The sequence below is a fragment of the Peromyscus maniculatus genome, chromosome 9 (genome assembly GCF_049852395.1).
Source record: "Peromyscus maniculatus bairdii isolate BWxNUB_F1_BW_parent chromosome 9, HU_Pman_BW_mat_3.1, whole genome shotgun sequence".
In the NCBI taxonomy this organism is placed as follows: domain Eukaryota; kingdom Metazoa; phylum Chordata; class Mammalia; order Rodentia; family Cricetidae; genus Peromyscus; species Peromyscus maniculatus.
The window spans coordinates 62,937,767-62,958,523 of record NC_134860.1 but is presented as its reverse complement, the minus strand read 5'-3'; the positions used below and the strand labels follow the sequence as shown (position 1 = coordinate 62,958,523).

Sequence of the window (20,757 nt, the reverse complement as noted above, 5' to 3'; positions counted from 1 at the left end):
GTGAACTAATGCCTGCCTGTAGTTCCAGCTCTGAACATGTGGACACACCGGATCCTTGAAACGGGCTGGCTAGCCAGCTTAGCCCTGCTGGTGAGCCCCGGTTTTGAATGAGGGACCTTGTGCCTCAATGAATAAAGGTGGAAAGTGACTGAGGAAAACTCCCCATGTCAATTTTGACCCCCCCACAGGCTAGCACACACCGGCACCCCACTCATGCAAGTACGTATACACACATGTACACACCACACATACACAAGGGAAAGAAAAATGATTTCTAAATAAGTGATGGTCATCTCCTGCAATTCTTCTAAAACTAGAAATGGGAATCCAGTGAATACCAAAAACTCACCTGTCCCGAAGACTCCTTGTTTTTGCTTGGATGATTCCCAAATCCCACAGGGCTGGGTTTTTCCGAGGATCATTCATTTTATGTCCATATACTTCAATGGCCAGGGCCCCATCTGAGAGATACTCAATGAAGTCTTCTGTGATGTTCACACTGAACTCCTGAAACACAACAGCTCATTGCGGAGCAGCACACACTGCCTTGGTCTTTCGACCACTTAAGCCAGGCTTCACATCCTTCATGATAGCGGGGAGGAAAGACACAGACAAAGGCCACTTTCCTCATAGCACAGAATGGCCATTTAATACCATCAGTGATCTGCACACAAACTAACACTCTTGCTTTCAAATACAGCATGTCACTGAAGTGGGCTGGAGAGATGGCTCTGTGCATAAGACTGAGTACTGCTTTTCTAGGACCCACATCTGGTGACTCCCAACTACCTATAATGCCAGATCCAGGGGACTGATATCTATGGTCTCTGTGGGTCCCTGTACTCATGTGCACACACCCGCAAAGAAACACACTGATCTAAAAAAAATTAATCTTTTAAAATTAAAAATACATAAACATAGCCATGACTTTAAAACTTCTCATTTTGAAAGACTAATCTATAAGAATAGCAAATTATTTTGTTAGCAGTATTTTAGGAGCCTCTTTTCATTTTTGTTGGGGGTCAAGTGTAGGGTAAATAGCAAAAGCCAGTCCAAACCCTGATGGTCACCAGCCAAAGGAAGTGACAGTCACTACTTTGAGTTTATTCAGCCCACAAAAATATCATCATTAGTGATAACTGGTCAGGACCCGTGGAAAGAGTGAGCAATCAACAGGGCAGAACACAGGGTGCCCAGCAGGGTGGTCTCTGATCTTGTTACCTTCAGGTTCACTAAAACACTAGTTTCTTAACCTTTTTATAAAACACAGGCTCCCTCTGGAAAAGAGTGCTCATGTATACATGCACACCGCTTGTTTTCCTTTGTACAGAAGTTAACTCTCTGATTCTGGATATGCTGAATGAACTAACCCTTTAGTCTAGGACTACAGAATGCTCCAAGACAAATAGTGGCCCGATCATCCAGAGATGCAGCAGCACGCACTCACTCCTTAGCTGTGTTTACATGAATGACTTAGACACTGAGAGACCGAGAAGGGACTCACACTGCAATGATCGAACACAACCATACACTGTGGCTCCTTGCTGGTGGGGGACGAAGAGGTATCCACTTCGGGGGCAACGGTCACTGGCTCCTGCTGATCCCAGAAGTCGTACTTGCAGAACACAAAGTGGCACAGATGCTGCGGCAACCCTGTGGCCTGGAGTATTTTAACCTGAAGGGAAAGAAGGCTCCATCTGTCTCGACCAGCAGGATCCAAGGAGTGCTTAATGCAGAGACCAGGGTGGGGCTGGGGGGGCGGGTGTCCTGCCCCGGCTCTGTCACCAAACATGCACCTACTTTAGACTGTGTCATTCGGTGTTGGCCCAGGACTAGCATACAGGCCTGACACAGGGTGAGGACGACCAGATACCCAGGTAGGTGCTGGGCAGCACTTAGACTGACAAGAGCATCTGAATCCTAGTTTGTCAGAATGTAGGATACCATCATCATCATCTCCAGAAGGTTCTGGAAATCAACATCACCCAGCACTTTGTAAGGAAAGCACAAAGGTGTTTAGCACATTGAGCAAAGCACAGAACTGTGTCTGAGTCAATGAGCAGCAGATCTTCAGGAAAGGGCGGGATTCACTCCGTTATCTCAGGAATATGAGGAACTGAGCCCTGGAAGAGAATGCTACGTGCTACAATCCTATTACTTTAGTTTTACTTTATTCCTACTTGAGAACTTCACTGGGTGTTGCATTTGACCATCTTGTCTGGAGGGGAGAATGGAGGAGGTGCAGAGAACAGAGTTGCTGTTTTCTGCATTGACATTTGCCCCAATACCTTCCCCTGAGAGTAATGGCAAACACCCAAAGGAAGCTCTGGATGAGGACCCCGGAGTCTGTGATTACAAAGGATGGTCAGAAGCACATGCCCAGTAGGACCAATGCCCCAAAGAAAATGCCTGCAACAGAGTCTTTAAAAAAAAAATTGTTGTCGGGCAGCAGTGGCGCACACCTTTAATCCCAGCACTCGGGAGGCAGAGCCAAGCGGATCTCTGTGAGTTCAAGGCTGGCCTGGTCTACAGAGCAAGATCCAGGACAGGCTTCAAAACTACATGGAGAAACCCCATCTCAAAAAAAGCAAAAAAAAAAATAAATAAAAATTGTTTTTAGTATTTTTTTTAACTATATGAATGTGTGTATTGTGTGGGGGTATATGCCTGTGAATACAGGTTCTTGTAGAGTCCAAACAAGGGTGTCTGATTCCCTGCTGGAGTTATAGGAAGTCATGAGCTGCCTGACCTGGTGCTAGGAACTTACCTCCAGTTCTTTACAAAAGAAGCAAGTACTCCTAACCATGAACCATCTCTCGAGCCCCATTTATCTATATATATTTATATACAGGTCTGTATGGCTATATCAATGAGCATGATGTATGTGCAGGCGCCCTCAGAAGAAGCCATCAGACCCCTTGGAGTTACAAGCAGTTGTGAGCTGCTACAAGTGGATGGTGGAAACAAAACTCAGACCCTCAACCACTGAGCCATCCCTCCAGCTGCCCCTACCAGATCTTAAAGCAGCCAAACATTCTTCATACTTTTTGCAGCAGCATTTGGATTTCAATTTGGAGTTTCTGTGAAAGCTTGTGATGGTGTTAAAACCACACAATTAGGAAATAAATCCTAGAATTATTCATTAAACTGCATGGTATGTGTGATGACTATTGCTGGTTGTCAACTTGACTACACCTGGATTTAACTAAAACCCAAAAAGCTGGGCATACCTGTGAACTTTTTAATTAATTTATTTTTATTTATATGTATTAGTGTTTTGCCTAGATGTATGTCTGTCGTATGCAGGTGCCAGATCTCCTGGAACTAGAGTTATAGGCAGTTGTAAGCTGCCATGTGAGTGATGAGAATTGAACCCGGATCCTCTGGAACTCCAGCTCCACGATTTTTTTCTTAATTAAATCATTTGAAATGGGAAGACCCACTTCTGGGTCTTTGAGGTGGGAAGATCTACCTTTAATCCAGATCTTTTAAGGTGGAAAGATCAACCTTTAATCTGGGCCACGCCTCCTGCTGGCAGTCTATGTGAAGGATATGGAAGGAAGCTTGCTCTCTTTGCCTGCTTGCTCACTCTTCCTATCAAGTCCATTCCTGCTATGACATTAGAGCCTCTTTCTTCGGGATTCTGATGTATACTATCCTGAAGACCATCTGAGATAGCTGAACAACTACTGGATTCTTGGATCTCCCATTCATAGGCAGCCATTGCAGGACCACAACCTGCAAGCCATTCTAATAAATCCCCTTTAAATGACTGACAGACAGACAGACAAATATAGATTCATTCATCCATCCATCCACCCATCCATTCACTCTGTAAGTTCTGTTCCTCTAGAGAACCCTGTATGAGCAGGATGACTTTCACACAATTGAATTCACCACAAATTATACAATCCAGCTGCTCTCTTTCCCTAAGTTGTCTGATTCACTCTGTATCTAGTAAATAAATTTAATGAGAATAAATTGGACTATGCGGTGTAAGTTCTCATGGCTCAACAAGCTCAGCTATAAGCGTGGCATTCAGGGACCCTGAGGATACACACAATTATGCAAAGCAGATTTCCTGTGTAACATGTACAACACAGGTCAGCAACAAACAGCGACTTCATTTTATGCCATTTCTTCCTGAGATGTCAATGAGCCTGGACCACCCAGGCAGCAAGGCTCTGAAAAGCTGATGTGTTTTCTCTCTCCACATCAAATACTGACTGATCATTTTACAGGAAAGTTTTTCCAAGTTCTTTTCTCTACATGTTTAAAATGTTTATTATAAGCCAGGCGGTGGTGGAGCACGCCTTTAATCCCAGCACTTGGGAGGCAGAGGCAGGCAGATCTCTGTGAGTTCGAGGCCAGCCTGGGCTACCAAGTGAGTTCCAGGAAAGGCGCAAAGCTACCTAGAGAAACCCTGTCTCGAAAAAATCAAAAAAAAAAAGTTTATTATATATATACATTATATATAAACAAGACAATGTGCTGTGGGGGATGATTAAAAGGTCTTGGCATTACACAGATCTAAAAGAATCCTGGCCACTTGCTAGCCTATGTGCTGGTGTAAATTAGTCTTAAGCTTAGCGTTCTCCTGGCAGAGAGGGGAGGATTTATGCCTATCCTCACACAGGTGAGGCCAGCCACATCAATAAAACGAGGTAAATGACAGCCAGGCCAGGCCCTGCTGAGCAGATGTTGCACACGTACTGATTGTGACAGAATTCCATCTGAAAGCCATTGCGTTCCTACAGAAATGAATCTCAATCTAAGGCTGAAATAAACAAGAAACAAGATGGGATTTGCTGACCTGCCCTCTGCAGGAACTTCTGAGAATTAACTTTTTCAGGAATGAAGAGCAACAGGAACAATCAATAAACACACCAAGAACATAGGCTGTTTGGAGTTTTTCACTGCTGTTGTTTTTAAAATTTAGCTACAAAAATTGAAATGACCACAAGGTGTCAGGATAGCACTCAACTTTCAGCTCAATACGAAAGAGCCAAAGTGTATTTGCAGGAATCAATGTTATTTGGGGATTTTAGTTTAATGTTTCTGAAAATATGAATAAGGGCATACTCTTTCATTATGGAAAAATGAATCACAGCCAGTGATTTCCCCAGGTTTGACTTTCCACAGGACCTTCACTCACTGTGGTGTGTTGCCTGCTCTTGTCTTTTACACAAGGGGCTCCCACAGTGAGGGCATGGTCTCTAAGAAGTCTGTCCCACTTAAATGAACACTGCTTCTTAAGAAGTGGTGGGTTCTGAGTCCGGAAAAGGAAATGTCTACCATATCCAAAAGCTACCAGTCAATGAGGGTCAGGTTCATGTCTACAGGACTCAAGAGTCAACTGAAGAAGCTGCCACTACTCAAATTGGGAACACTGGAGATTTGATACAAGTCATGAATACCCAGGATTAAAAGACACATATGTTAAGTCTAAGAGTTCATTATGACATGAAATAACCAATTATAACCAATAATTTTAACAGAAAACACACCACTACCTATAACATACCCTTGCTTTCCTATTACATGGTGCATTGGTTTGCTGCTGACCTCCATCTGGTGCCTCTGAGCACACAATGACACACAATGACAACCCAACAGATCAGTAGGGCAACATACAGGTTCAAAACCAAACAAATTTCAAGGTGAGAAAGAGTGCAGAATCTAGAGATTAAAAAAAAAAAAAAACCTGGGGGTAGCCTTTAATCCAGCACTGGGGAGACAGAGGCAGGCGGGTCTCTGTGAGTTTGAGGCCAGCCTGGGCTACAGAGTGACATCCAGGACGGACACCAAAGCTACACAGAGAAACCCTGTCTCAAAGAAAAAAAAAAAAAGAAAGAAATCTGGGTGACACTGACAGAGACACCTGTTGCTCAAGTTCTAAAAGGTCTTTTAATAAAAACCCGGGGCCAGATATTGGGGTAAACGTTGAAAGACCAGAGAGACAAAGGAACAAGCCACAGCCATGTCTCACCTCACCAACTCCACAACCCCTCTGACTCAAAGCCTCTGAGTCCTCAGCTGAGAGGCCAAGGCAAAAAGGGCTTCTGCCATAAGGGCTTCAGGTGAAAAAGCTTTAGTTCCTGTCTCCTCTGCCTTATATACCTTTCTCCGCCCAGCCATGTCACTTCTTCTCAAACAGAGGCATGAATGAGATCTCAAGTGCTGGGATTAAAGGTGTGTGCCACCACTGCCTGACTCTGTTTCCCTCCTAGACTGAGTCAATCTTATGTAGTCCAGGGTGGCTTTGAACTGACCTTCTGAGTGCTAGGATTAAAGGCGTGTGCCACCACGGCCTGGCATCTATGTTTAATCTAGTGGTTCGTTCTGTTCTCTGATCTTCAAGCAAATTTTATTAGGGTACACAATATATCACCACAGACACTTAAGAAGGCTGATTATATAGTTTCTGACCTTAAGGAGTTACTATTTTGATTCGTTTTTTGGAGACACATACTGCTTCCAGATGAAATATGATGCCTGGGTGTCTATCATAAAGCTACTCCTAAGGGAAGTGTCAGCATGAAGTGCGTGACTGAGCCACGCTAGGCTGTCAGGACACTGTGGAGCAGGGTGGGTGGGAACTGACTACACTTTCCTTACTGCTTTCATGCTTGGTATCTTCCACTAAATCTTAACATATTTTGTCATTTTTTAAAAAGCCATGTTATTGAGCCGGGCGGTGGTGGCGCACGCCTTTAATCCCAGCACTCGGGAGGCAGAGGCAGGCGGATCTCTGTGAGTTCGAGGCCAGCCTGGGCTACCAAGTGAGTTCCAGGAAAGGCGCAAAGCTACACAGAGAAACCCTGTCTCGAAAAAAACAAAACAAAACAAAACAAAACAAACAAAAAAAAAAAGCCATGTTATCTCAGACACATCATTCTAGTTTTGTTGTTATTCTTTTCTTTTTTGGTTTTTTTTTTGTTTTTGTTTTGTGGGTTTTGTTTTTTGTTTTGTTTTGTTTTTGAGACAAGGTTTCTCTGTGTTGCCCTGGCTGTCCTGGAACTTACTATGTAGACCAGGTTGTCCTTGAACTCACAGTCCTCTCGTCCCTGCCTCCTGAATTCTGGGATTAAAGGCGTGCACCAGCCCAACCTGGCATCATTCTCATTATTTTACACTGTGAAAGCTGACCTTCCAGAGAGGCAATCATTGTCTGTCATCTCGGAAATGGGCCACGTGGAGTCAGAAAGCCTACCTGCCAATGGTAACCCGGCATGTGAGCCCCAGGAAGAGGTTCTGAGGTCAAGGACAAACTAGCAAGAGTGAGGCCGTCAGCGAGTTAAGAAGTGCCCCTCGCACTGCAGCAGCTGCTGTCTGAGAGCACTGCAGGCCTCGTCATGGGGACGCTGCGCGCGCACACACACACACACACACACACACACGCACACACACACACACACACACACACACACCGCTCTCGGCAGGCAGCACTAGCCCCCCACCTACGGCTGTGCGTAACTCACTCCTTCCAACATCTTCCATTCTGCAAATACTTCCTGAGGAGGAAGCCTGGCCTAGGACGAATTAGGAACCAAGAGCCTGCACTAGGCTTCTTCACTGTCTTTTAATCATCTCTTTTAAGCACTCCAGGTCTGCTGGTCTCCTGTCATCAAAATCCTGCCAGGAGCTGAGCCACTAGCAGCACTGGTCCACTAGGGGGCACTGGAGATTCAGGCAAGGACGGTACCATACAGGGGGAGGGAGGAGCTCACTGCCCTCCATTCCACTCCCGCCCGGAAACACCTCAGCAGCTGCAGATGGGATTTCAGCTGACATCCTCTCCTGCAGTCTCAGCCTCCCAGAATCTCCCTCAGAGCCTACCATCTGAACCACCACTTCCCTGTGTGCCTGGACAGCTGGTGCCAGCTCGAAGATCAGCAACGGACCATACGCTAGAGACGTCTGCTCACACCCGCAGACCCCTAGCCACCAGACAGTGGAACTGGCATTTCCATCTCTACCCTGGTGCCTGACGTAGGTCTGCGAGGTAACGCTCACAGTGTGCCACGAACAGCACACACAGCGAGATCAGACAGAAAGGGCGGGAACCGTTGGGCTGCAACGGCAAAAGCAAAGACACTGGGTAACCAGGGAGCATCACACAGAGGCTGTGCAGGCTGAAACTGGCAGCAGCTGGGGGACAGGGCCGCAGAGAGGCCAACATTCATTTTCATTAGAACTCAGAAGCTCCGGAAGTAGAAAACCCATATGGGAATTCTGGGCTGCTCCACAGAGCAGGACATGCAAGCAGGCTCACCCACCCTGATTGCTGAGTGGCAGAGAAGAGAGGTGACTTGTCCAAGGCCACAGAGAGAAAGTGCTGGAAGTGCTGAGTGAGTCTCTCCAGAAGTATGATAAAACATAATCTCTAAGAGACTGAACACTAAGAGACTTCTTTGAAGACAGGCATTTACCAATTGTTGGAAAATAAGTTTAGTGTGTAAATACCTACAATCTCATAGATGCTCCCATCCTTCTAGGATGGGCCTGGGGCTTACCATGCAGACCAGCCTGTTCTCCTGGGCTTCCTTTTCAGAGTTGACCTCTGTAGCATCGTCGCCTCCTACAATCCTCTCCGCGATGGCCCCGCTGAGCCGCATCACCTCCACATGCAGTCGGCCCGCCACCTGAAGGAAGGAGGCCAAACAAACACTGGTTTCCGAGTTGAGTTCTCTCCCTGTGAGGACCTGTCTTCCTTGATAAAGCAGGGGGTAACAACGTGTGAAAAACTGACGTCATTTTCTAACAGCTGCTCTGCAGTCTAAGCAAAACAGGGGAAGCCTGCTTAGAGCCCCTGGAAGTACAAGGTGTCCATAACACAAACACTGGTCATTAGTCAGGACTGGTTAAAAACAGAAGGATTCATGACAAGTGTCCTGTCACCACCCACTCACGGTTCCCCTGACTGCCCTGCAGAATGAGACAGAGTGAAAGCCAACCTCTCCCTTCTGGTTGATGATTGGCACAGCATACTGTAACTTCACATCATAAAACAGGGTCTCCAGGAAGACATTGGCCACACCAATTAGACTGTGATTTTCCTGCTCATCATAGAACGGGTCAGCACGCTTGAAGTAGGACCGGATGACCTGAAAGAGATTTCAAACATACAACCTCAAAAGAAAAAGAAAATCACATAAAATAAACTCATTTGACCAATAACTTTACCACTATATCCTGACTCCTACTTTTTTTTTTTTTTTTTTTGAAACAGGGTCTCACTATGTAGCCTTGGCTGGTCTGTAATGCACTATATAGACCAGACTAGCTTTGAATTCACAGAGATCCTGTCTCAGTCTCTGAGAGCTTCTTTAAGCAGAAGTTTTGACACAGAAATAGACAAATACACAGACTAGTTAAAAAGAAAAAGCTGAGCGCACTAAACCTCTTCACTGATCTTTTAGGCAGGAAGATCCTACTAGACAGTTAAACACACTGCTGAGAATCAGCGCAATGAGGAGGTCTTTTTTGCATTTTTTTACACCTATTTCTAAGTTAAAAAAGGAGAGGAATACAGAAGAAAATTTGCAAATTTAAGCAAAACTATCATCTAATCATAAAAAGCTATTTGTATTGATGGCAATATGAAAAAATAAATATTTTAAAAAAAAAAGCAAAAGGAAGAAAAGAAGTCCACGTGGAAACAGGACCAGCAGACCTGCAAACACAGGAGCAGGGTGTGGTGGTGCACTCCATAATCCTGGCACTCAGGAGGCTGAGGCAGGAAGACAAGCTGGGCTCCAGGGAGCCCTCTCAAAAGAACAAATGTCTAGAAGAAAACAACAACAAAATACACGGGGTATATTTCTGTTTTAAGCATGTACTACTAATGGCTGACCCAACGAGGAAACCTGGCAGTAGAGGAGTCATCGCCAGCATAGGTCTCGGGCACTTACTTTGGGACCAAAATGCCTTCAAACCCCTTCCTAGCAGTGCAAATACCAGGGTGCACTGATGACTACCGTGGACCGTGGGGCAGCTGTCTGCAGTGTGCTGAGACGGCCTGCTTCCTGCCTCTAGGAGGACCCAGAACAACCTGAGACAGATGCGATCACTAACAGATGGAAAGGGGAGATTCTGCTAGAACTCAAAAAGGAAACATGCAAATGACCAATTCTTAAAATCTTACTTAGCTCAACAACTTAGGAATTAAAATAAACTTTACTTTAAAATTAGAGCAACAATTCTGGAAAAGCATTCAGTGTCCCTGAGCCAGCAGATTCGCTAGGACGTGGCCCCATCTCAGACGAGCAGGTTAGCAACTCTGGAGTGACTCACCGGACTGTCTTCCTCACACTCCTTCCACTCCTGGTAGAGGTCTCGCATATCCAGAAGCCTGTTTTCCAGCTTTTCCAAAGACCAAATCTGCTTCCCTTTGCCTTTCCTCCTCACCTGGATGGCAGGTTCACTGAGGAGAGAGCCTCGCTGCAGAGACGGAGTTGGCAACAAGGCAAAGTTAGCCGAGACAGTTAGGTAACTTTTTTTTTTCTTTTTCGAGACAAGGTTTCGTGTAGCCCAGGCTGGCCAAACTCCTGATCTTCCTGTTTCTACATCCTAAAGCAGTTCTTAACCTGTGGATTGTGACTGCTTTGTGGGACAAATAGGGGTCACCTAAGACCATCAAAAAAGCACAGGTATTTACATTACGATTCATTACAGTAGCAAAATTACAGTTATGAAGTAGCAACAAAAATAATTTTATAGCTGGGATCCCTTACCACAACATGAGGAACTGTATTAAAGGATCGCAGCATTAGAAAGGTTGAAAATCACTGTCTTAAAGGCTGGGATTACAGGAGTGTGCCACCATTCTAGTCTAACAAACATTTATCTTTAGAAGTGTGAGTTTTTTTATATTTATTTTCTATTTTGTGTGTGTGTGCGCGCACTCATGTATCATGGCACACGAGGAGGTCAGAGGTCACCTTTCAGGAGTTGGCAGTCTCCTTCCAACATGAGGGTCCTGGGGATCAAACTCAGATCATCAAGCTCAGTGGCAGGCACCTTTACCCCGTGAGCCATCTGCCAGCCCCAAAACTGTGACTTTTCATTTGTTTAAATCAATACTATCTTATGCTTAAAAAGTAGACTTTTAAAAGAGTAGCCACATGGAATGCTTACAAGAATAAATTATCTAGGGTACCCCAGGCACTAATTTGAGGACAAAAAACACAATCAGTTTCCTACTTAAAACAACTGACAGGGCAGAGAGCCAGGCCAAGCCAGTGGTTGCACAACAGTGCATATGTACGAAGTGCCACTGAATCACTCGTTCTAGAACAGCAATGTTTCCAGGTGTGGTGGTGCATGCTTATAATCCCATACTCAGGAGGCCGAGGAAAGAAGGTAGAGAGTTCAAAGCCAGCCTAAACTATTATAACCACAAGATATAATCCAAAAATCCAAGAAGCTCATACCCATACCTCAGAACTTGGGAGGCTGAGGCAGGAGACTTGCCTTGAATTTGAGGCCTTGTCTCAAACAACAACAATAAAGCAGGTCTGAAGAAAGGAAGATGAATGGGAAGAAACGATAGGTCCAAGGGAAGCAAGGAATACAGGCCTAGTGGCTAACAGTCACACAAGCGTGCACACACAGACACACAGACACACACACTCAGGAAATGAGAAGGGATGAACTCCCCACTGATCCAATCACTGGGTGAAGGAGCCCAGTACAACCTCAGCATTGGCATTTCTGCCATGCCTTACCTTCCTGTTGGCATCCAGGCTGGAAGCTGGAATCTGCAGGGTAACTTTATACTCAGTTCTTTTATCCAGCTCCTCTGCAATGTAACTAGCTTCTCGCACCAGCAGGTTGGCCTTTACAATCTGCTCCCTCAGCCTCATCAAGCTGTTATTCAATGTTGCTTCTCTTTAAGATAAAATAAAGTAGGGCTGGTGGGTGCAGGCAGAAACAACACACAAAACAGCATATGGGACACACGGTCACAGTCCACTCATTCAAACACTCTTCTGTACACTGGAACATGGCACTAACACCACCCCATGCACACACTGGTCTCTGGGCCACGTCACAGCACAGCACTCCTCGCATAGCAAGCTGGCCACAGGTAGGTGCAGGGCTCTGCAAACTCAACTGTGTATGAAACACCAAGCATCCTGATCAGCTCAAGATCTACTCAATAGGACTGGAGACTCTACATGCCTCACTCTCCAGGCGACAGGGATGATGCCTGTATGCAGATCAGAGTAGCAGGAGGTTAGTGCTGCACTCTGGAACTGTGGGAGATGGCATTGAGTGCTATGCTAATTAGCCCACACAGAGATCAAGCTGGTACTCTGCATCTTATTAGCATCATGCTTTACCTACCTGACATCACCAGTCCAGACTATCAATTTTCTTTCCCTCTTACTTAAAAAGGGCCATCTACCAAACTTCATAACCTAAAGCATGACACAAGGGTAAAGTAGACTTCTCTATTCAAAGCCAGAATACAGACTGAAAATGAGCAGCATGGAACACAGTATTTTACTGGTGATGGTGGTGGTGTTTTCTTGAGACAGGCTTTCTCTGTGTAGCCCTGGCTGACCTGGAACTTGTCCTAAGACTAGGATGGTCTTGAAAAGACCAGGGATCTGCCTGCCTCTACCTCCCGAATGTTGAGATTAGAGGTGTGTGTCACACATCCAGCTAACATAGGCTATTTTAAAGAAAGCTGAATGTACCAGCAATTCCCATCTTTCCAAAACAGAAAAATAAGAGCTGGAATGCAGCTTGGTGGTAGAGTGCCTGCCTAGCATGCACTAGGCTATGGGTTCAATCCTCAGTGCTGTGACAGGAAAACAGAGAGAAGAAAAAAGACAAATATAGGCAGCATGTGAGCACAGACCTGCAATCCCAGTGCTCAGGGTGTGGAGGCAGGAGGATTCTAAGTTCCAAGCCAGCCTATGCCACAGAGTGATTTCGAGGCCACCTTGGGAGATAGATATGTATAAAACTCTATCTCCAAATAACAACAAAAGAAAAATGGAAGAGGAAGAGAGGAAATAAAGAGACCGGGGAGAGGTGGGAAAGAAGCAAAGGAGGAGAGGAGGAAGAGACACAAAGTGACTCTTGGCTCTAACACTCTCTTGACATGTTATTCTTGTGCAAGCATCACCCAGTGTTCCTATCCAGAACCTTCCCAGGTGGGGAGTACAAGCACCACCCAAATCAGGCTGTCCTGCGTGCCTACCTCTCCTCAGCCCACTGTCTCAGGCGCTGCTGGGCACTGGGCGAGTGGAAGGAGAGCCGGTCCACACCTCGGCAGTTCGGCCTCTCAGGAGACAGCCTTCTTCGGAGCTGTTCCAGCTCATGTTCGTACATGAGCCTCTGGCGCTCCAGAGCAGACCGCTTTTCCTCCTCGTGCTGCTGTTCTAGGCTGTTCAATATGGACTGCATTGGATCTGAACATGTTAGAGTTTAAAAGAAAAAAAAAGCATAATGAGTAAGAAATTATGGTGTGGTAGTTTGAATGTAATTGGCCCCCATTAGCTCACAGGAAGTAGCACTATTAGGAGGTGTGGCTTTGTTGGAGTGGGAATGGCCTTGTTAGAAGTGAGTCGCCGTGGGGGTGGGCTTTGAGGTTTCCTATGCTCAGGATACTGCCCAGACCTCACACCATTTCCTATTGCCTGCAAGATGTAGGACTCTCAGCTACTTATCCAGCACCACATCTGCCTACATGCTGCCATGGTCCTTGTGCCATTATGATAATGGACTAAACCTCTGAACTATAAGCAAACCCTCCTCCCTCAATCAAATGTTTTCCTTTATAAGAGTTGCCATGGTCATGATGTCTCTTCACATCAACAGAAACTCTAACTAAGACATACGGTATACTTCAGACATTCATCATTTAAACTGCCACAACCTGATGTATTTCAGACAATTTGGAATGAGTGTGGCTTTCTCACTGCCAGTTACTTGTGTTACATACTTTAGATAGATTCCACACTGTCTGCAAAGCAGCAAAAGAGAAGGCTAAAATATGTTCTATGCAGAACCTAGGTCATGGCAAATGCTCCAGAAATATGAGAAGAAGCCAAAGGCAGTCACACTTCAAACCTGGGCAATACCACCCATAAGGGCAAGTTTGCAGTGATTTCTCTATCACAGCAGAGAGAGCGGACGATCTGTAAGTACAATCAATTATTCCCGCCAAGGATACAAGCGTAGTTCAGAGGCCATCAAGGGAAGGGTGTCATCAGAAACATGCTCAGCACCTCCCGCAAGCACAGCCCGTGCTCACCATTGCTGCCAAGTGCCTTCATGGTCACCTCCATCTGTGCATACTCGAAGTTGAAGTTGACCTCGCTGGACACCTCACTGGAGGAGTCCCCGTCAGCATCCAGGTGCTCACAACTGCTGTCGTTCTTCAGGGAGGTCTCATGCTCCTCATCCTCTCGTTCCGCTTTCTTTTTCTTTTTTGGCAGGTTGAGTCTTGGGGTAAAAAAAAGGGTCATTACTTTTTAAATTTCTAATAAGGATGCTTATTCATTCCATCCCTTACACACTGGCATTTACTAGAGGCAAAGGGAATGTCTCAGCAGTACCAAGAAGCTGCTGCAATTAGGAACTTCATACTCTAGAAGTAGAAATAAAACATCTTCATGTGTACAAGTGCTTACAGAAAAGTCCACACAACTTCTGCAAACCAGGTGAGAGGGAAAAGCTCAGGACCACATCAGGACAAGAACTAGACATGCTGACAAGTCTCAGGAGACTTTATATGTAAAACACCACAGTGCACACAAAAGCCATACGGAACCATCTGAAGGTCTGGGAGACTAGTCAGCAACACTTTAGTGTGGAAGAAAAAAAAATGAAAAGCATTTCCCATGAGCTTGTATCCTTCTAATCTTTCCTATAAGATCAAGACAGCAAGTGACATACAAGTAAAGATCAGCATCAGTTATGAGCAAAGTCCGTTAGCCAGCAGGACATTGGCCAGGGACAGAAAGAAGAGACCAGTGTCTGAACACTATAGCAGCTCACCTGCCTCACCATGCAATAAAACACCCACCATGTTTGGGGCACAGTGTTGCAGTCACAGGTGATAGCCTTCCTTTGCAGACTCCCTTGCAGCTACTAGACAGAGTCCATTCAAGGGGACTAAAAGGAAGATTTCTGGTGCCCTGACAAGAGGACAGCAAGGCTGTCCTTTGATGCCCTTTTGTCCCTGTGAGTTGAATGCTTCTTTCATGGCTACAGGGGCACAGCTAATCCATGGAGAAGTGCCAAGAAAATGGTAGACCACAGCCATGGCCTTTCTGAGAAGCACAGCCCACTCTAGCAGCCTTCTCCCTGAGGGCTTTTCACTGTCCGGAAATATATGACCTGCTTAAGCCATCAGTGCCCAGTGTGCTGGGACTTGTTGAAAGTGTGGTCAGAGAAACCACCAACCTCGAGAGGATAAGGAAACTACATCCAGTGTTTCTACTACTGCTTTTCAGACAAAAGAAAAGAGGAACAGTGTGCAGACAGATGATGGATAGACAGATGGACAGCAAACCCAACAGGAAAAAAAATGAATTAATTCTGATACCAGATGAAGGGAAAATCTTACAATGGGAAGAAAAATAAGCAAATAAGTAAACTTAGTATTTTGATGAGTATACAGATGAGATGTGTTATTCTAAACCCCCAGGGTTCTCACACACACACACACACACACACACACACATATATATATATATATATACATACAGACATACAAGCCATGCATACAACATATACACACAAGCATGAGCACACATACAATAAGGTGTCATTTTTCAGCCATTCACACTTAAAATGACTCTTCTGTTTCAGAATACAATCTTTAATGGCCTCCCACCTTCAGGAATGTGAGCAATGCCATACCTGAAGAAATGGTTGTTTCCCCATAGTATCCTGTCCCCATGGTGCAGCTGGATGGGGCTGGAGACAGAAGACCCATTTACAAATGTTCTGTGGGGGAAAGGGGCATCGTTAGTAGGATGACCATACCCTCGGCTTCCACCATCTTCTACTGCAGTTATGAGTATTAATTTCTTTAAACAAAACCTGCCCTTGGTGAAGTTAAATATGTGTAGTTACATCTCTATGCTTACCTCAAATGCTGAGGACATTAAGCATTGCTATTTTACAGTCTTCAAAGTTCTAAGCATTATACAGCCCACTTCACACACTGATGGCACCAGTCAGGGATCAACCTCTGTTCCTCACAGCTCTGAACATCTTAGATAGTAGTGGGGAGTAAATATGGAGCTGTGACAGGTAATGATGAAAGACAGAGCAAGGAAGCAAAGCGGAGCCAACCCAGATGGATAAAGAGCCTGCCAAGTGCTCTAGAAACAGGGGCAGATACCAGGGATGCAACAGGAGATCTACAGGGTTCTGAAACTGCCCACAGTGGAAAGCGTCATCCATGTCCTTTCAATCTAGAAGTCTCATCAGTTCAGCTGAACTGTTTAGTTCAATAACAGACTTCAACAGTAGACATGGTGGGTAGAACACTAGCATGAGAGGAATTTGGAAGGACAGGAAACAAGTGGAAAACTACGCCTGTGCATATTCCCTGGATACCAGCCCCACGCCTCTCTCCTGCCAAGTGACTTACTGGCTAAGAAACAGGACATCAAGTACAAATTCTTTAACTGGACATGGAAGGCCTTTCCTTCCTTCCACAAGGAGGTTCTCTGTATCTCCTTCCTGCCCTCTTCCAGTGAGCCTTCAGCTCCTCTGAAAACATTTCTTTTCTGTACACTAAGCACAATCAACTCTTCCTCCACTGGGGAACCTATCAGTCCCTGGAATCATTTATTGCTTCATCGAGAAACAAGGTCCTGCCCCTCTCCAGCCTCTGGAAGAAGGTCCCACCCTCTCCAGCCTCCAGAATCTTTCTCACAGTCCACATCCATTTTGGATTCCATTTCCTCTGCAGAGCCTGCTGAGCACTCTGGTCTCTGAGTGTCTTTAAACGCTGTAAAGCTATAGCCTTGCTTGTTTGGTATTGGCTGCTTGGTTTTTGAGACAGGTTCTTACTATATAGACCTTGAGCGCAAGATCCTTCTGCCTCAGCCTCCTTGGTTCTATGCTTATGAGCACATGCCACCACATGACTAAGCTATGGTCTTACCTGGCTTTATGTGTCCACAATTTTCCATGCATTTCCATCTGCACAAACTCTTACTCCCACTCAAACCTTGCTCCCCATGTGGATTCTTAAACATTAACACTGACCCTTTTGCTTCTGTCTGAATGAACATTCAAAAATACAAGATCAAATATAAAGTTGTGATGTGCTAAACTTCGCACACCTAAGGCTTTATGGTACCATTCTTCAAATACAACGAGTTAAGAAAGAAAAGCAGGAGGCTGGGCATGGGGGCACACGCTTTAATCCCAGCATTTGGCAGAAGTGGGTGGACCTCATGTTCAAGGCCAGACCAGTCTACAGATCGAGTTCCAGGACAGCCAGGGCTATACAGAGAAATTTTGCATCAGGAAAAAAAACAAAAAGAGTGGGGCGGGGGAGAAAGAGAGAGGGTGAGTATGGCTTACTTTGGGACAGCACTGCAGTGACATCATGATTTAAGAGACTATAAACCAGTTCTTAAAGGTCAATCTACATGAGGTCCCCATGCAGAAACTGCTTCCTTCCACTGCAGCAATGGCCCGTCTCCTATGCTGTCACTCATACAGACCACGCCAGTCATCAGCCTGGCTGACACTGCTATAGACCATGCTGGTCACCTGCCTGTCCCCTGTGCTCACAACACTCCTCGACCATGAGCCACCCTGCTGAAGCTGTACACACAGCGAGGCTTCGACAGCAAATGCAGTCTTGTGAGAGAGAAGTGTTCCACCGGACTATCCTAGGATCAAGCAGTATGGCATTGAGTAAACCCGGACCCTGAGCATACAGCACCTTTACTATCTCACTGACAAGATGAGAAGCTTCCAAAAAGCACCACTGCATTGTGCCAAAAACAGTGACGCTTTAACACACACAAAGCAGCACTTCAATCTTCCAGGTGAGCAGTGAGCACAGGGAGCCTGTTGCCAAGGAAAACAACTGGCAGCATTCGTTGCCAGCAACAAAATTGCACCTTTTGACAAGAACTTGGAGTTCTGGAAAATTTTTGTCCATATCCTCCACCCAAAGACCACCGGGAAGCTGTCCCAAGTTGAACTACTTGGACTTGTCATTCAGACTTGGGGGCAGTATGTGGAATGTCTGTCTGCCTATGGCGGTGCCAGGAAGGACCTGGGGCAGAACTGGGCTTTGGCTGCATGAGGAGAAGGTTTAGGAATTACTTCCATCATTAAAAATGTAGCTAACAGGGAACTCCCCCAAGTCAACACTGGCAGAGCTTAGCCCTAAAAGTCAAATGGGAGCTGACGGGCCAAAAGAATGGCAGCGGGAAGAGGAGATAAACGGGGGAGTTTAGGGACTTCCTCCCATCCAGAGGAGAGCCTGCCAGCTGGGCAGTAAGTGAAAGCAGCCTAGGGTGGTAGAAAAGGTTCTGGTCAAGACGCAGTGAAGGGGGCTGGAGAGATGGCTCAGTGGTTAAGAGCATACTGCTCCTCCAGAGGACCTGAGTTCAATTCCTAGCACCCACGTTAGGTGGTTGTGAGCTTCAGGGAATCCGACGACTCTGGTCTCCTTAAATACCTGCACCCGTGTGCATATCCCCTGACACACATATACATACACATAATTTAAAAGTAAGTAAGTATTTTTTAAAAATGAGGCCATGTGAGTGGGCAGTGGGCGTGTAAGAGGTGCGAAGACTAAACAGAGAGAGCCTGACACATAACAGGGTGTCTTAAGTGAGCTGAAAATAAAAGCAGGCCCAGTGTCCCTCATCCCCGCCTCCCCTGCACCTAGTGTAATTCACGCTAACTTAAGCATGTTACCTGGTGTTCTTCTGAGGGGTCAGCATGACCTGGCCTTCAGGCGTGATGTCTATGATACAGTGCTCGGGAAGAATGCCCATCCCGCAGAGCTGGATGTCCTGGGAATTTGCTGACCCTATCAGTGTGTGCTCCTAGGAAAGAGGCAGAGTTCCCTATGAATTAAGACCAGCTTCATTCAGTCCCCTCAGGCACAAGACTCTGAATGCAAATGAATGGTGGCCCCTGGCATTCATTCCTTGAGTTCTGGATCCTTAAAATATACAATGTCCCTCCAGTTGTTGTCAAAATACACTCTTACATTCATGTCTGTCTACATTTGTTATTTCCCTTACCATCTTGATTCTAAATATTTTATACCACTCTCAGAGCATAAGCCATGTATCAACAACAACATATCAAAATATGGTCTAACAACTACAGTTACAGAGCTGGCTCTGGTAGACAGAGTTGGAGGATCGGGAACTACACAGTAAGTTCAAGGCCAGCTTTAGCTACCTGAGACTGTTTCAGGAGAGAAAAGAAAGGGGGGGGGGGGAGGAAACTAATTACAATGAGACCACTACAAAGATAAAAGCTGCTTAGAGACAGTATCTGGGGCCAGCAAAATGGCTCAGCAGGTTAGGGCACTTGCTGCCAAGCCTAACAAACTGTGTTCAATCCCCAGAAGAAAACATGGAAGAAAGAGAGCTGACTTCCACAAGTTTCCTGCTGACCTCCACATATGTGCCTCATTTCAGACACTTTCTTTTTTCCCTACGATATTTCCCCCTTAATTTTTAAGTGTTTGAGTGTTTTGCCTGCACGTATGTCTGCACCATGGGCAGGCTGTGCCTGTGAAGACCAAAAGAAGATTGCAGATCCTGAGGGACTAAGTTCACAGACAGTTGTGAGCAGGCACATGGGTGCTGGAACTGAACCCAGGTCCTCTGGAAGAGCAGCTAGTGATCTTAACCACTGAGCCATCTCTCCAGCCCGTCTATCTGGGCTTTTAATATTGTATCTTCAGAACTAGACCAGCTACCTAATGACTGTCCCACTGCCCCAGGTTAATCCCTTACCGGACACTGACTGAGGCCTCTGGCCCACCACAACAACTAGCATGGAAACTGCACAGGCTGGTACAACCTGATTTCTCCCTCCTCTGAGCCTCTGTGACACTTAAGAACCAGTCATTACTGAGTTACTGTTTTGCAAATGCTGTTTTCCTCCTTGTTTGGAGGAAACACGTAAACTACTGAAGACTCCTGCAGCTGTACAAGCAACCCAAGACAGTCTGCAATGGCGCGGTATCTGTAGACAACGAACTACAAGTCAGCAGACACAGGAGACCCTGACTCAAACAGGGAAAGCACAGCCCAAGTTTTAGAAAAGGAAGTTGTTTCTTCTTTCTTTCTCTCTTTATCTCATTCTCTCTCTCTCTTTCTCTCTCTTTCTTTCTTTCTTTCTTTCTTTCTTTTCTCCTTCCTTCCTTCCTTCCTTCCTTCCTTCCTTCCTTCCTTCCTTCCTTCCTTCCTTCTTTCTTTCTTTTTTTGGTTTTTCAAGACAGGGTTTCTCTGTCTAGTCCTGGCTATTCTGGAACCCGCTCTGTAGACCAGGCTGGCCTCGAACTCAGAGATCCGCCTTCCTCTGCCTACCAAGGGCTGAGACTAAAGGTGTGCACCACCACCACCCTGCTAGAAATCCACTTTTTCACCCAATACTTTGCATATCAAATATGTGAGAAGCACTGGATCCCTAGAGACACAAGAAACTGTCAAGTCCCAATTCGAGTTTATATCATAAAGGACAATCTCAGTCCCTCACTTGAGGTAACAATCTATTATGATTTGG

The 20,757-nt window shown here is 45.7% G+C and overlaps 1 protein-coding gene across 4 annotated transcripts in view; it reads right to left on the bottom strand.

The window, feature by feature from the left end:
- The window catches only part of Kif13b (kinesin family member 13B), a 151,052-nt gene that overhangs the window by 48,380 nt on the left and 81,915 nt on the right, over positions 1–20,757 (bottom strand). For all 4 annotated transcript variants that reach the window (XM_042285017.2, XM_006988795.4, XM_016007205.3 and 1 more), the window contains 10 exons: positions 18,928–19,058; positions 15,886–15,972; positions 14,273–14,463; positions 13,217–13,427; positions 11,730–11,892; positions 10,297–10,443; positions 8,958–9,107; positions 8,517–8,645; positions 1,505–1,675; positions 350–507 (listed from right to left, as the gene is read on the bottom strand). In XM_042285017.2, the coding sequence (XP_042140951.1) occupies positions 350–507; positions 1,505–1,675; positions 8,517–8,645; positions 8,958–9,107; positions 10,297–10,443; positions 11,730–11,892; positions 13,217–13,427; positions 14,273–14,463; positions 15,886–15,972; positions 18,928–19,058 (1,538 nt within the window). The remainder of the gene's footprint in view (positions 1–349; positions 508–1,504; positions 1,676–8,516; positions 8,646–8,957; positions 9,108–10,296; positions 10,444–11,729; positions 11,893–13,216; positions 13,428–14,272; positions 14,464–15,885; positions 15,973–18,927; positions 19,059–20,757) is intronic.